The sequence below is a fragment of the Salmo trutta genome, chromosome 19 (genome assembly GCF_901001165.1).
Source record: "Salmo trutta chromosome 19, fSalTru1.1, whole genome shotgun sequence".
Classification (NCBI taxonomy): Eukaryota; Metazoa; Chordata; class Actinopteri; order Salmoniformes; family Salmonidae; genus Salmo; species Salmo trutta.
In genome coordinates this window covers 44,720,001-44,734,804 of record NC_042975.1, presented here as the reverse complement: position 1 = coordinate 44,734,804, position 14,804 = coordinate 44,720,001, and the positions used below count along the sequence as shown (strand labels likewise).

At 42.3% G+C, this 14,804-nt stretch overlaps 1 protein-coding gene across 1 annotated transcript; it reads left to right on the top strand.

Moving 5' to 3' along the window:
• Positions 1 to 12,243: 12,243 nt before the first annotated feature.
• LOC115154712 (zinc finger protein 316) lies at positions 12,244 to 14,804 on the top strand. The gene is made up of 2 exons (XM_029701212.1): positions 12,244 to 13,430; positions 13,591 to 14,804. Exons 1-2 carry the CDS (start codon positions 12,716 to 12,718, stop codon positions 14,562 to 14,564), a joined length of 1,689 nt encoding a protein of 562 aa, XP_029557072.1. The 5' UTR covers positions 12,244 to 12,715; the 3' UTR covers positions 14,565 to 14,804.

Sequence of the window (14,804 nt, the reverse complement as noted above, 5' to 3'; positions counted from 1 at the left end):
TGAAATTCACTACTTGACTGAGGGAACTTACAGATAATTGTATGTGTGGGGTACAGAGAGGGGGTAGTCATGTTAACATGATTATTGCACACAGAGTGAGTCCATGCAACTTATTATGTGACTTGTTTAAGCACATTTTTACTCCTGAACTTATTTAGGCTTGCCCTTACAAAGAGGTTGAATACTTATTGACTGAAGACATTTCAGCTTTTCATTTTTTATTAATAAACAAAATTACTCCACTTTGACATTATGGGGTATTGTGTGTAGATCAGTGACACAAAATCTCAATTTAATCCATTTTAAATTTGGGCTGTAACACAACAAAATGTGGGAAAAGGTGTGTAAATAGTTTCTGAAAGCACGGTATGACATCATTTGAATTATGCCTTAATCAATCAAAAGCCATGGAAATGTGATACGCATTGATGACTTTGCCGTTTGTTTGCCGTTTGTGAAGAAAATGAAGACCTTTATTTTCTCAAGAGAAGAAGAGCGTGCATGACAAGGACAGCTGGAGCGCATCTGACTGGTAGGGCTAAGCATGAATAGTCATTGGAAATGGTAAAAAAAAACATCTACTACAATCCCATTAAAGTGAGATGAGAAGATTATGTTTAATATAGCAATAATGTGATCCATTTTAGTCCAATGAATATTGTAATGCAACATATAGTGGTTGAGCAACATTGCAATATTGACGCATGGTTCATTTTCGAACCTATAGCATTAATTATTCAAATCAACACAAACAAAAGTGTGGCTGATAGTACATTTGTTGAAAGTAACGAGCATTACAAACAATGCAATACTCTGCCATCAGCATAATGCAACAGAAACCAGGATTTGAACCAGGCAATGTTTTTCCACTCCTCAGTTGTCCAGTGTTGGTGATCACATGCCCACTGGAGGCACTTCTTCTTGTTTTTAGCTGGTAGGATCCCGGTGTGGTCGTCTGTTGCAATAGCCCATCAGACAAGTTGTGCATTTCGAGATGCGGTTCTGCATACCACTGTTATACTGTACCGTTATTTGCCTGTTTGTGGCCCACCTGTTAGCTTGACGATTCTTGCAGTTCTCCTTCAACCTCTCTTATCAATGAGCTGTTGTCGGCCACAGGACTGCCGCTGACTGGATGTTTTTTGTTTGTCGTACCATTCTCGGACGTTTCTGAGATACTGGAACCGGAGCACCTGGCACCGACGATTATACCCCGCTCAAACCCGTTTTGCCCGTTCCCACATTCAATCGAACAGTAACTGAATGCCTGTCTGCCTGCTTTATATAGCAAGCCATGGCCACGTGACTCACTGTCTGTAGGATGTGAACCATTTTTATGAGTGATGTGGTGTACCTAATAAACTGACCACTGAGTGTATATAAAACAAAGAAAAATCATCTTTTTGACCGCACTGGGCCTTTAGGCCTTCAGCTAGTTACTTGAAATGAGACATATAACCATGCCAGAAAAATTATGCAAAATTGTAATTTACTGACAGAGAGAGAGCTTGACTAACCTGTACCCCCACACATTGACTCGGGACCGGTACCCCGTGTATATAGCCTCGTTATTTTGTGTTACTTTTTATTATTTTTTACTTTAGTTTATTTGATAAATATTTTCTTAACTTTTTCTTGAACTGCATTGTTTTTTAAGGGCTTGTAAGTAAGCATTTCACGGTAAGGTCTATACCTGTGTTATTCGGCGCATGTGACAAATAAAATTTGATTTGATTTAATGAAACACTATGTTCCTGAGAAGGCAAATCAACATTTTACAGTAGCTAGCTAGGCTAATTAAACTGTAACATTGGCTAGCATTCAATACATTGGCTAAGTGGCCTCTTCATACAATCAAGACAATTCGCATTGCATGCTGCGTATTTCAAGTGCACACAGACAGCAGCTCGAGTTTCCATGTGAGGCTGTGTTTACGTCTTCGATAGAAACAGGCCATTGGCTGCTTTCATCACGGGGGGTATGTATGGGAATTGTGATTTGTTACAAATTTAGCAGTTCAGAAAATGTGCCTGAGCAGACAGTTTTGAAATATATTTTTGTAATGTGCAAGGATTTATAGTGCCAACAAATGTTATAGTCATCATAACAATGTTTTACTGTCATATACAACAATAATCTGCTCATCTTTCGACTGGGATCGATCAACTTCAGCCCACCACCTAGTGCGGATATAGCCTAGCATTTAGAGCGCTGGGCTAGTAACCGAAAGGTTGCTAGTTCGAATTCCTGAGCAGATAAGGTGAACAATCTGTCATTGAGCGAGGCACTTAACCCTAATATAAAATCGTTTTCACCGCCACTTCTCACATAATTCCTTTTCTTGAACAATATAACTTCTAAATGCCACACGAGTTTAGCTCAACATTTGTACTACATTGTTTATAAACAATGTAATGGTGAACAAACACTGTAGCGCCTCAAAACATGAGGCCCATTCCTCAGCTGCTAACTAAAACTGTGGTGGGGTGGCTGCTTTGTTGTTGTTTGAACTGCAGATTGACCCTTTAATGATGATTTATCTCACTTAGCAGATAAGCACACTGCTGTGAGGACCAGAATGATATCTCTGGAGGAGGTGATTCCCAATAGGAAGTACAGATGGACCACCTTGGACATCCTCTCTTTTCCTTCAAGCCTGTCAGTGAGAGATGAGCCAGTGCCTCAAACACTGGGACATTTAACATTAGATGAGTGTCTAGGTGTGTCTCTGGATGTATAGGAATTCCTTGACTACTGGAGACTGGACCCTGTTTGCAGCCCTGGAGGTTCAATGAGCTGGTGGGTTAGTGAAGGTGGTGGATCCTGAGACAGTTTTACCACCTAACAAGACACTGGCAGCCATAATGGGGGGTGTTCCTGTGTTTCCTCTAGTGTGGCAGGATCCTCAATTTTCATCTCTTATCTGGGAATACACTATATATGCAAAAGTATGTAGACACCCCTTCTAATGAGTGGATTCGGCTATTTCAGCCACACCCGTTGCTGACAGGTGTATAAAATCGAGGACACCGCAATGCAATCTCCATAGACAAACAATGACAGTAGAACTGTTCAGTGACTTTCAATGTGGCACCGTCATAGGATGCCACCTTTTCCAACAAGTTGGTAAAATGTCTGCCCAACTAGAGCTGTCCCGGTCAACTGTAAGAGCTGTGAAGTGGAAACGTCTAGGAGCAACAATGGCTCAGCCGAGAAATGGTAAGCCACACAAGCTCACAGAACGGGACCGCCGAGTGTTGAAGCGCATAGCGTGTAAAAATTGTCTGTTCTTGGTTGCAGCATTCACTGCTGAGTTCCAAACTGCCTCTGGAAGCAACGTCAGCACAATAACTGTTCGTCGGGAACTTCATGAAATGGGTTTCCAAGGCCGAGCAGCCGCACACAAGTCTAAGATTGCCAAGCATCGGCTGGAGTGGTGTAAAGCTTGCCGCCATTAGACTCTGGAGCAGTGGAAATGCGTTCTCTGGAGTGATGAATCACACTTCACCATCTGGCAGTCCGACGGACAAATCTGGGTTTGGCGGATGCCAGGAGTACGCTACCTGCTCGAATGCATAGTGCCAACTGTAAAGTTTGGTGGAGGAGGAATAATGGTCTGGGGCTGTTTTTCATGCTTCGGGCTAGGCCCTTTTAGTTCCAGTGAAGGGAAATCTTAATGCTACAGCATACAATAACATTCTAGATGATTCTGTGCTTCCAACTTTGTGGCAACAGTTTGGGAAGGCCCTTTCCTGTTTCAGCATGACACTGCCCCTGTGCACAAAGCGAGATCCATACAGAAATGGTTTGTCGAGATCTGTGTGGAAGAACTTAGACTGGCCTGCACAGAGCCCTGACTTCAACCCCATCGAGCACCTTTGGGATGAATTGGAATGCCGACTGCAAGCCAGGCCTAATGTCCAACCTCACTAATGCTCTTGTGGCTGAATTGAAGCAAGTCCCCGCAGCAATGTTCCAACATCTAGTGGAAAGCCTTCCCAGAAGAGTGGAGGCTGTAATAGCAGTCAAGGGGGGACCCACTCTATATTAATGCCCATGATTTTGGAATGAGATGTTCAACGAGCAGGTGTCCACATACTTTTGGTCACATAGTGTATGATTTTCAGATTGAATCAGGCATGACTCAAGTTTAAACACCATCCCAGTCAAAAATGAGTCCTTAGAAAATGCTATTGAGGGTGTCAATAATAAATAATCTAAAATGAAAGTCGAGGTTCCTATTTGGACATGTTATTATTTTGCAGAACAGGAGAAGGTGATGCCTAATGTTGAGAGGGAAATGTGTATCCAGTGAAACCTGCTGAAGAACAAAGTGTGAAAAACTACAGCAATTCACTATGTGTAACATGAAATGGTGGACATCAAAAATGACCTGGGATCTCATTACCAATGACAGGTACAGCTATAAAACATCTACATCAAACATCTACATTAAACATCAACCATCTACTGAAACAGAAAGGATGAATAACTGCCAACTATGTGGTAAATCCATTGCTTCACATTAACAGGACCAATATCAGTCATGGAATGTTACGGTTTCATAGACAAAAGCACATCAGTGGCTTAAAATGTCCTGAGTGTGGAAAGTGTTTCAATATTAAACGTGACTTACGTGTTCACATGAAGATACATTCTGAGGAAAGGCATTTCCCTTGTGAGGAGTGCGGCCAAGCTTATGGCACCGCAGGTCTCAGACATACACGTCTGTAAGTCACGGTATTAAGGGAGACCATCTGTCTAGTGTGGCAAGGGTTTTAGGCAAATAACCTTTCGGGAATATCACAAACATTCACACAGGAAACAGACCTTATCAGTGCAGACTGTGAGGCTACCTTCAAGACACCCACAGTACTGTCTTCGCACAAGACTATTCATACGGGTGAGAAGCCCTTTCTTTGCCTGCCCTCAGTGTGGCAGGCACTTCCGCCTCCAAAAAAAAGTCACTAACCACCTGGCCACACTCTACCACCAAAGGCCCACTGCACAAGAAGTCAAGGAGAAGCCAATCTAAGAGGTAAAAGGGAGCAGTCAGACTCTGAATTGACCTCAGACTCCCTGTCAGACATACACTCTCTATCTGACTCCACACCTCAAACCCCCACCAAACAGACCAGGAGTAAAGGAAAACCCAAGCAGGTGGACTACTAAGGCTGATTGGAACATGTTAGTGTTTTAATGTACTGATGTTCTAAGGATCTGCTCTGATGTGAATATTTTCTTACACGTAGGCCTATTGAGACTTGTCTATTTTGTCCAGTGAAACATAGACGATGCTCCTCTATTTTGAATGCAGTTTTAAAAAAAAAGATTTTTGTATTTCGTTTTAACCCCATTTTCTCATAAAACCATGCTGTCACCTTAAAATGGGTTTGCTTATTTTGGTCCCCATTAGGTTTCACCCATAGCATAGGCCTACTGTGAGTCCACAACACTGTTGATAAAAAAAATAACTGGATTGGTTTAACCAGTGTGTGTTTTTGTGTTAATAACAACATGAGTCTTTCTCTTTTGTTCATAAATTAACCTTTTAATTGTATTTTAACATTAAAATTGATTACAAAGTGTATTTTAAGGTGTTTTTTTCCGGCTTACAAACTCTGTATTAAACTGACTATCTTTGACATCAGGCCACACACGACTAAGCCTGGCCTTACCTACCTTATTCCTAACTATGTTTCTATTGAGAAACGCCAGAGAAAAAAAGCATTTACTAGGTCAGCACAGTTCTATTTCCGTCCCTACTCGGCCCCTAGGAACATAAAGAGATTTCTGAGATCTCTTTTATGTTCCTAGCCCAGTTCCTGCCTCCTACCTGCTTTTAGGCCTTTAGGCCCTAGCCGCGCTACCACTTTGATGTGTGGATCTGAAATAATAGGACCTTCCCACTAGGCACAGATGTTAATTCAATGTCCACGTTGGTTCAGTGTAATTTCATTGAAATTACATGGAAACAACGTTGATTCAACTAGTGTGTGCCCCGGTGGGTTCTTGATATGTGGGCGCATGACTTGGGGAAATGGCTCGATCCCGAATAAGGACATTGACATTGCTGATTACAACATCTCAGGTGTGACTGAAAAGGGGGGAGGGGTGGCTACATATGTGAAATCAACTCTTGTGGCATCATGTTCTTTAACTATCACTATCCCCCAAAATGTGAGCTTTTGGTTATAGATGTGGCCATAAGCCACAATACATTATCCGTTCCACTGCCGGATGCTGTTTGTACTATTTGTAAGTATGTAAAAACCTTTTCTGTCATCTGAATTAGTCATTTTAGGGGATTTTAACTTAGATTGGCTTACCCCGGCCTCAGACCATTTGAATAATATTTGTCTTGACTTTAACCAGGCTCAACTAAGCCTGTTGCCACTCCTATTTGCCACATCTTCAATTTAAGCCTACTAGAGAGCGTGTGCCCTCAGGCCTTGAGGGAAGCTAAAGTCATCCCGCTACGCAAGAATACTAAAGCCCCCTTTACTGGCTCAAATAGCCAACCAATCAGCCTGTTACCAACCCTTAGTAAACTTCTGGGAAAAATGGTGTTTGACCAGATACAATGCTATTTTACAGTAAACAAATTGTCAACAGAATTTCAGCATGCTTATAGGGAAGGACACTCAACAAGCAAAGCACTTACACAAATGACTGATGATTGGCTGAGAGAAATTGATAAAATGACTGTGGGGGCTGTCTTGTTAGACTTCATTGCAGCTTTTGACATTATTGATCATAGTCTGCTGCTGGAAAAACCTATGTGTTATGGCTTTACACCCCCTGCTATAATGTGGATAAAGAGTTACTTGAGGTTGTTCTTTAAGGGAAGCCTCTCAAAATATAATCCAGTTAGAATCAGGAATTCCCCAGGGTAGCTGTTTAAGTCCCTTGCTTTTTTACATTTTTACTAATGACATGCCACTGACTTTGAGTAAAGCCAGAGTTTCTATGTATGCGGATTCTTCAACACTATACACGTCAGCTACTACAGCGACTGAAATGACTGCAACACTTAACAAAGAGCTGCTGTAAGTTTCAGAGTGGGTGGCAAGGAATAAGTTAGCCCTAAATATTTCTAAAACTAAAAGCATTGTATTTGGAACAAAACACTCACTAAACCCTAAACCTCAACTAAATCTTGTAATAAATAATGTGGAAATTGAGCAAGTTGAGATGACTAAACTGCTTGGAGTAACACTAGATTGTAAACTGTCATGGTCAAAACATATTGATGCAGTAGTAGCTAAGATGGGGAGAAGTTTGTCTATAATAAAGCGATGCTCTGCCTTCTTAACAACACTATCAACAAGGCAGGTCCTACATGCCCTAGTTTTGTCGCACCTTGACTACTGTTCAGTCGTGTGGTCAGGTGCCACGAAAAAGTACTTAGGAAAATTGCAATTGGCTCAGAATCGGGCAGCAAGGCTTGGATGTACACAGAGAGCTAATATAAATAATTTCTCCTCGCTGAAAGTGGAGGAGAGGTTGACCTCATCACTACTTGTATTTATGAGAGGTATTGACATGTTGAATGCACCGAGCTGTCCGTCTCAACTACTGGCACACAGCTCGGACACCCATGCATACCCCACAAGACATGCCACAAGAGGTCTCTTCACAGTCCCCAAGTCCAGAACAGACTATGGGAGGCACACAGTACTACATAGAGCCATGACTACATGGAACTCTATTCCACATCAAGTAACTGACGCAAGCAGTAAAATTAGATTTTTTTAAAAAAAATAAAAAAACACCTTATGGAACAGCGGGGTCTGTGAAGCAACACAAACATTGGCACAGACACATGCATACACACACACACATACACACACTATACATACACATGGATTTAGTACTGTAGATATGTGGTAGTGGTGGTGTAGGGGCCTGAGGGCACACAGTGTGTTGTGAAATCTGTGAATGTATTGTAATGTTTTAAAATTGTATAAACTGCTTTAATTTTGCTGGACCCCAGGAAGAGTAATGGGGATCCATAATAAATACAAATACAAAACTGATTACAAATCCCTACACTGATTCATGTTAAAAATCCAGCAAACTCCTCACTGACTGAAATAATTCTGACAAATAGCCCCCACAAGTACTTGTCCAGTGGTGTCTTTGCTAATGATCTAAGGAATCACTGTCCTATTGAATGTATTAGAGATACCAAACAGATTAACACTGATCCTTGTATCATTTATTAGTTTTATTCCCTACAAGCTTTTCTTCATGATATGTATTACTCTGACCCTTCCTCCATCAGCTGCATGCCTGACTCTGAATCAGCTCTAGTTTAAAAAATATATATATATTGTTAAGGGGTGGATCAGCTTAATAATGCGGAAAGAATGTTGCTTCCATCAATGTACTTGTCTGCATCATTTCCAATCCCCCATGTTTTGGAGGGGTAAATATATAGATATTTATCCATATACATACACACATGCATACATATACACATATATAGACACACTCTTTTTTGAATATACCTTTATTATTCCCCAGAAACCCTACCACCCTTCCCCCAATTGGTGTAAACCAATAAACACTTAGGCTTCTACCTTCAGTTTATACATCTTATACACATTTTACAGACACAATCTATTTTACAATAGTTATATTTTTTGTTTTTAGTCCTTCCTCTATTTCTGATGTCCATCCAGTTTGATTTATATTTGTAACTGTGCTATTTCACAAAATATCTGAACCTAAATACATTTTACAGACCCCGTATGTTTTACATTGGTTATCTTGTTGTTATTAGTCCCACCCTTCAGCTCCATTCAACCCCTCACAGCTATCGCTCAACATCATCCATTTTGGATTTCTATTTACCATATATTTTTCAACTGTGCAGTGATGCTTCACAAAAGTATTGAATCTTTCTATTCTCACATTTTTGCTAAAATAATTATTATATTATTGATTGATTGACTATGACTTTTCAAATCACCCAGTATTGCTATCTGCAGCGTTAGTTCTAGGCAAATGTTGCAATTCTTCAGCCATTCCTGAACCTGTGACCAAAAACGAGCTCCATATGGACAGTACCAAAATATATGATCTAATGATTCTGCTTCCTCACAGCAGAATCTGCAGAGCTGGGAAGATTGTATCCCCCATATATATAACATTCTATTGGTTGCAATAATTTTGTATAGTAATTTAAATAGAAACATTTGAAGTTTTGAATCCGGCGTTGTTTTGCGTATCAATTCATAAACCATGTGCCATGGAATGGGTACATCGAAAATCTCTTCCCAACTATTTTGCAATTTATATGGCACAGCTGTCAGTTTGGATAAGAAGAAACACTGTCTGGCCATTTTTATTGACCTGTCTAAAGCCTTCGATATTGTGGATCACTCAGTAATTATTCAGAGGCTTTGATTAATTGGTTTGGACCAGGCTATGTGTAGCTGGTTTGAAAAGGATTTAAAAGACAGAACACAATGTGTACCCCCTGGGCACAGACGTCAATTCAACATCTATTCCACGTTGGTTCAATGTCATTTCATTGAAAGGACTTGGAAACAACGTTGATTCAACCAGTGTCTCCACTGAGTTAAGTGAATCTGCTCTTAGTTGTTTTGCGCCTCATGTGGAATAATCTCCAAAACTCCTTAAAGGGGCAATCTGCATTTGCTACATCCATTTTTGGACTTATAAATTAATTATATATAGGCCCACCCATTGATCCTTTAAGAATATAACTTAGAAATGCCCCAATGAGCTTAGTTCAACTGTAGTACCCTATCAGAACCCAAAATATATATTTTTAAAATTCTCCAATGCTTGTCAACAAAGTAAATGTAAACAAACAATATATTGCCTCAAAGCATGGTTTAAACTATCATTTTGATATCATGGATAGTCAGTCCTTGCATCCATAGATCTGTCTATGAATTTGAGAGTGGTTGCATTTCTCCAGCCACATTCCTCAGCGTTTTACAGAAACAGGGGCGGGGAGGGACTTTGTTATTGTTTCTAATGCTGATTGCTGCTTTAATGCTGGTGGAGTTGGTGCCTGAAGGGCAATTCAGGTGGATGTTGAAGGGCCTTTTTTACTGAAGAATTTGTTTGTTTCATATGATTGTGTTTTGCTTTTCGTGTTTTGTGCAATTGATGTGTATATTATACACTGAACAAAAATACAAACGCAACATGCAACAATTTCTAAGATTTTACTGAGTTACAGTTCATATAAAGTCAATAGAGAGAAATTCATTAGGCCATAATCTATTTATTTCACATGACTAGGCAGGGGCGCACCCATGGGTGGGTCTGAGAGGGCATAGGCCCCCCCACTGGGGAGCCAGTCCCAGCCAATCAGAATGAGTTTTTCAACACAAAAGGTTGTTATTACAGACATAAATACTCCTCAGCCCCATTACACGTGGTCTGCGGTTGTGAGGCCACATGGAAGTACTGCCAAATTCTCTAAAATGATGTTGGAGGCAGAGCATGTGACCAGAGTTGCATGGTAGGAAATCCAGCTCCATGTCCTTTCCAACAGCTCCGCTAAAACTGCTTGAGCTCACAGGGGGAAAAAACTGCTGCTCCAAATTTGCTCCATTCATTAAAATCACAATTTAACCAACATCCATCTATTTTTGTGAATACCAGGACCTATAATATGGTTTTGAAGTATTGAAACCAAACCATATGGATTTCAATGAAAAGTATTTGAATAAAGATACATTTGATTTGATTTGAAATTGTGCATATAGGCTGTGACTTACTTAGAATGAAATAGAAATTTAAAAAAAAATGTAAGTCACCTTGATTTAGCACCTGTGTGTTTTATCAGTTTCTTTATGAAAATATTTTGTGAAATCCATGACAGTAGCTAAAAGCAAGGGGCTATAGCAGCACACAAGAAGACTACAAATGCATGCTGGGCCGGGCATGCCCTGAGCTAGTGAAGTGAGCACTACTGGAGCTAATAATTGGAGCGGGCGAGAAGGCCAACGCTCCAATCTTTGGGAATCTTGCTCTGTGCTCCAGTCAAATTGGGCACGCTCTACTCCAGCTCTGCTCACATATTATAGTTGGAGGTGACTTATGGTAGAGAAATGAACATTAAATACTCTGGCAACAGCTCTGGTGGACTTTCCTGCAGTCAGCATGCCAATTGCATGCTCCCTCAAAACTTGAGACATCTGTGGTATTGTGTTGTCTGACAAAATTATACATTTTAGAGTGGTCTTTTATTGTCCCCATCACAAGATGCACCTGTGTAATGATCATGCTGTTTAATCAGCTTCTTGATATGCCACATCTGTCAGGTGGATGGATTATCTTGGCAAAGGAAAAATGCTCACTAACAGGGATAAGCTTTTTGTGCATATGGAACATTTTTGTGATCTTATATTTCAGCTCATGAAACATGGGTTCAACACTTTACATGTTGCGTTTATATTTTTGCTCAGTATAGATAGCCTATGTATAGTTTGGGCTCCTGAGTGGCGCAGCAGTCTAAGGCGTCAGTACAGACCCTGGTTCGATTCCAGCCTGTATCACAACCGGCTGTGATTGGCGAGTCCCATAGGATGGTGCACAATTGGCCCAGCAATGTCTGGGTTAGGGTTTGGCCGGGGTAGGCCGTCATTGTAAAATAATAATTTGTTCTTCAAGGGATTTGATCCCAAAGAAGTTAACTGACTTAACTGCCTAGTTAAATGAAAGGTAAAAAATTGTGTAATTGTTGTTTATTGATGTGTTCATGCAGGTCTTATCTGCGAAAGAGACCGTGGTCTCAGTATGACTCCCTGCTGAAATAAAGGCTTCATAGAAATAAAAAATACATCTTATAACGTCTATTCACGAAGCTCCGACCGCTGCCTCAAGTGCTCCGTCTAAACGAAAATACGCCTTGGGTGCGATACAATGTTCGAAACATTTGGAACTGACTTTCATATCAGCAAGACATTACCAGGGGTGTATTCATTACGGAAACCATTTACCGTTTAATAACCAAACGGGACGAAACGGGGAGTGACCTACTATAGAAATAAGAATATTCGTATTTATAGTATTCTTATTTCTATGGGACCTACCTTATATTTGTCTAATAGAAACTCTCGTTTGCGTTTTCCGTTTGGAGTAAACGGTTTCTGTTCAAAACGTTTTGCAGCAGACGAAACGTTTTGCAACAGAATCGACATAATGACTACACCCCAGAACAGTGGTACGTCATTCATGTGCGACGGTGAAACGCCCCTACGCTACCTAGAAGATGGACGTCGAGCCGCTCTAGGCATTGCGACGAGGATAACTACCTTTTATATAACCGTGCAAGTTTACTCCAGACACGCTTTTAATATAACGTTATAGTAATAACAAACTTATGTTGCTGAATTTGCCAAAACATTTTTATTCATCAATGTCAGTATATTTTGCTTTCTAGCTAGCATTACGGAGTCAATTGACGTTAGCTTGCCTGCTAACGTAGCTAGCCAGCTAGTTAATTTTTTTCGGGCTTAACTAACGTCAGTGAGCTAGCTAGCTAACTTGTCAATAACTAAGTTGACGCATTGTCATCACTATGATAGTAACAGGTAGGTAGGATTGCTTAAGGATAGCTACTTCTCTCTCACGTTAGATTAACTAAGTTCAAAGAATTTGCTAGCAATTGAAGTTGCGTTATTCTCAGGCGGCGCTAGCTGGTCACCGTAGTAACTACCTAGCTATGGCATCTAGGCGAGGAAATTGTAATAGCGGCGTGGATTCTACTTTGAGTATCAATAACACAACCGGTGGTCCTAATCGTAAACAAAGTATAATCAACGCCCCAAACAGATCTGGGACGACTCCTTGTTATGATCGTAAAGTAGGGAAGGCTGAGTATGGGCACCAAGCATGCCAGGGCAACATGACTGTATCCTCACTGAAGACACGTCTAGCCCCGACCATTCAAACCACGTTAACCGCTGCTGTTGATACCCTCTTGGGCGAGGTAGTACTTGTACTCAACGAGACCCAACAAGAGCTGGTTAACAAGGAGCAGGAGAACGAAAGACTCAAAGTGGAATTGAGGACGTTACAGGAATGCCTTAGCAGTGCTCAAAAGTTAATTGACCAGTTGCAAATTCCTTTCCCTGGTGCACAGACCATGGGTCAGTCGGTTTTCGCCCCATCTCTCACATCTATTGGCTCTATGAACACAGCTATGGACAGGGACCGCCAGAGCAATCGTAATGTGAACGGTGCGGACGGCCGGTGTGTTTCCGGGGTCGACCTAGAGATGGGTGGCTCTCTCACTGAGTCTCTGCATGGTTATGACTCCAGGGATGACTATAAAATGTGTCAGCTCTCAATCCAATCAGATGGCTCTGTGACCAACCATTCTATGGACTCCTATGCTGCCAACACACCTAACATCTGCTCTGACCCCAGCAGGCCAGGTAAATTATTCCTATTTGTCATAAGGCAATCAAATGTTTATATATTGATATAAAGAGGGAGAATATCATTACCAATTTGTTGTAGCTCATTTGGAATGAATGGAAACATGCAATGTCTATGTGCTTCTGACATCCCTTTCTGTTATTTTGTACTAAACAGATGAGAGGCGGCAGCAGCAGGGGACCCAAGCAGTAGGACCAAGGTTTGAGATCAAAGAAGAGCAAGGGCCTGGTACAAGTTCAGGTCCAGGGCAGACCTGCAGTAGAGGGGCAGGGCTGAGGAGCGCCGGGGGTGCTGGTGGTGGTGAGCAGACTGCCCCGAATGTGGATGATCTGGGATACATCCATGTTGTGGAGCAGGAGGGGTCATCACGCTCCAGCAGCTACTCTCTCCGCCAACCTAAACCCATGCGGCCACGTGCTGCTACCTTTGGTCCGGCTCAGGGGGGACTGGCAGGACAGAAAGTGGTGTTGAGGTCCCCTGGAGCAGTAGGAAGTGACAGCATGTCCCCGGGTAGGGCAGGAGGGACAGCAGGACCATCCACCTCTCCAGGAGATCCAGACGCAGATCGCCCCCACCATTGTCTGGAGTGTGGGAAGACCTTCCGCCTCATCTCCAGCCTGAAGAAGCACATCCGCATCCACACGGGAGAGAAGCCCTACCCATGTGGGGTGTGTGGCCGCCGCTTCCGGGAGTCGGGGGCCCTGAAAACCCACCTTCGCATTCACACCGGCGAGAAGCCCTACTCCTGCTCTGATTGCCCTAAAATCTTCCGCCACCTAGACGGCCTGCGCAAGCACCAGCGCACCCACACTGGTGACAAGCCCTACGTGTGTGCCATCTGTGGCAAGCGTCTGAGCCGACTGCAGCACCTGAAGCACCACCAGCGCATCCACACCGGAGAGAAACCCTGCAGCTGCCCCTTCTGCAACCGCACCTTCAAGGAGCCGGCGGCGTTGCGCAAGCATGTCCGCACTCACCGTGAAGAGTCTGGCAACATGGAGGCAGGCGTGGGAGAGGATCCGGACCCAGACGCCCTGGACAACATCAACAGCCTCCACCCTGCTGCCCCCTCCCCTCAGATGAGGTTTGATGAGTGGGGAGCCGAAGGGGATGATGTGGACTGTGTGTAGGATGGGCTCATCCTTCTGCCTACAGCATTAGAGCATGACGTTGAAAGAGTCTTCCTATTCCATTACTGTACTGTGTGAGAAAGCCTCCATTCCTTTCCTGAGAAACAGGCTTTGTATCTACTTCCTTAGTGTTGTCCAGTGAACAGGGTAGCCTATTCTTTTCAGCGACACTTCATGTGCCTGTCTGACCCTCTGACACATCTACCCTTTAGTGCTTTATATAATCTTAGAAATGTGAAA